A 509-nucleotide genomic window follows, 5' to 3' on the forward strand; every position below is an offset into this window, starting at 1 on the left:
GGAAGAGAGTCATCTGCAGTACTAATGAAGTGGTATTGAGGGCATTAAGATGGCTATGGCTTATAAGTTGCTCTCCATCTAGACATAAACTGGGGTTGCCTTGAGCAAGGTGTATGATGTTGAAAGACCTGAAACACCCAGAGATTTCAGAAACGTCACTGGACATGTGACGAGAAGAATCAGTAGATGCACACATACAATGTTGGATGTTTGTCAAAATATGAAAGAAAAGACCAGAAGCTACCTCAGTTTCTACAACTTTATATTGCCAATTTTGACCCTGTCTGGCATTTTTTGTGCAGTGTTTCAACAATTTACACCCAGTTATGACATTCTTGGATAAACTAAGCTTTCTCCAAGTTCAGGAGAACTGTTGGCTCACCACAGTTGGCTTCATCAGTGCCATCTAGACAGTCCCTAATCCCATTGCAGATGAAGACTTTAGGAATACAGTGAGTGTCCCAGTCACAGCGCATGCTGCAGCTCCTTGAGGGTTTCCAGCATCCTGC

At 43.0% G+C, this 509-nt stretch overlaps 1 protein-coding gene across 1 annotated transcript in view; it reads right to left on the reverse strand.

The window, feature by feature from the left end:
* The window catches only part of LOC107575853 (low-density lipoprotein receptor-like), a gene marked incomplete at its 3' end in the record, with an annotated part of 22809 nt that extends 22306 nt beyond the window's left edge, over window positions 1–503 (reverse strand). The window contains exon 1 of the mRNA XM_016262176.1: window positions 383–503. Within this exon, the coding sequence (XP_016117662.1) occupies window positions 383–476 (94 nt within the window). The remainder of the gene's footprint in view (window positions 1–382) is intronic.
* Between the last annotated feature and the right edge of the window lie 6 nt (window positions 504–509).

The sequence above is a fragment of the Sinocyclocheilus grahami genome, unplaced genomic scaffold (genome assembly GCF_001515645.1).
Source record: "Sinocyclocheilus grahami isolate Dianchi unplaced genomic scaffold, SAMN03320097.WGS_v1.1 scaffold2953.1, whole genome shotgun sequence".
Taxonomy (NCBI): Eukaryota; Metazoa; Chordata; class Actinopteri; order Cypriniformes; family Cyprinidae; genus Sinocyclocheilus; species Sinocyclocheilus grahami.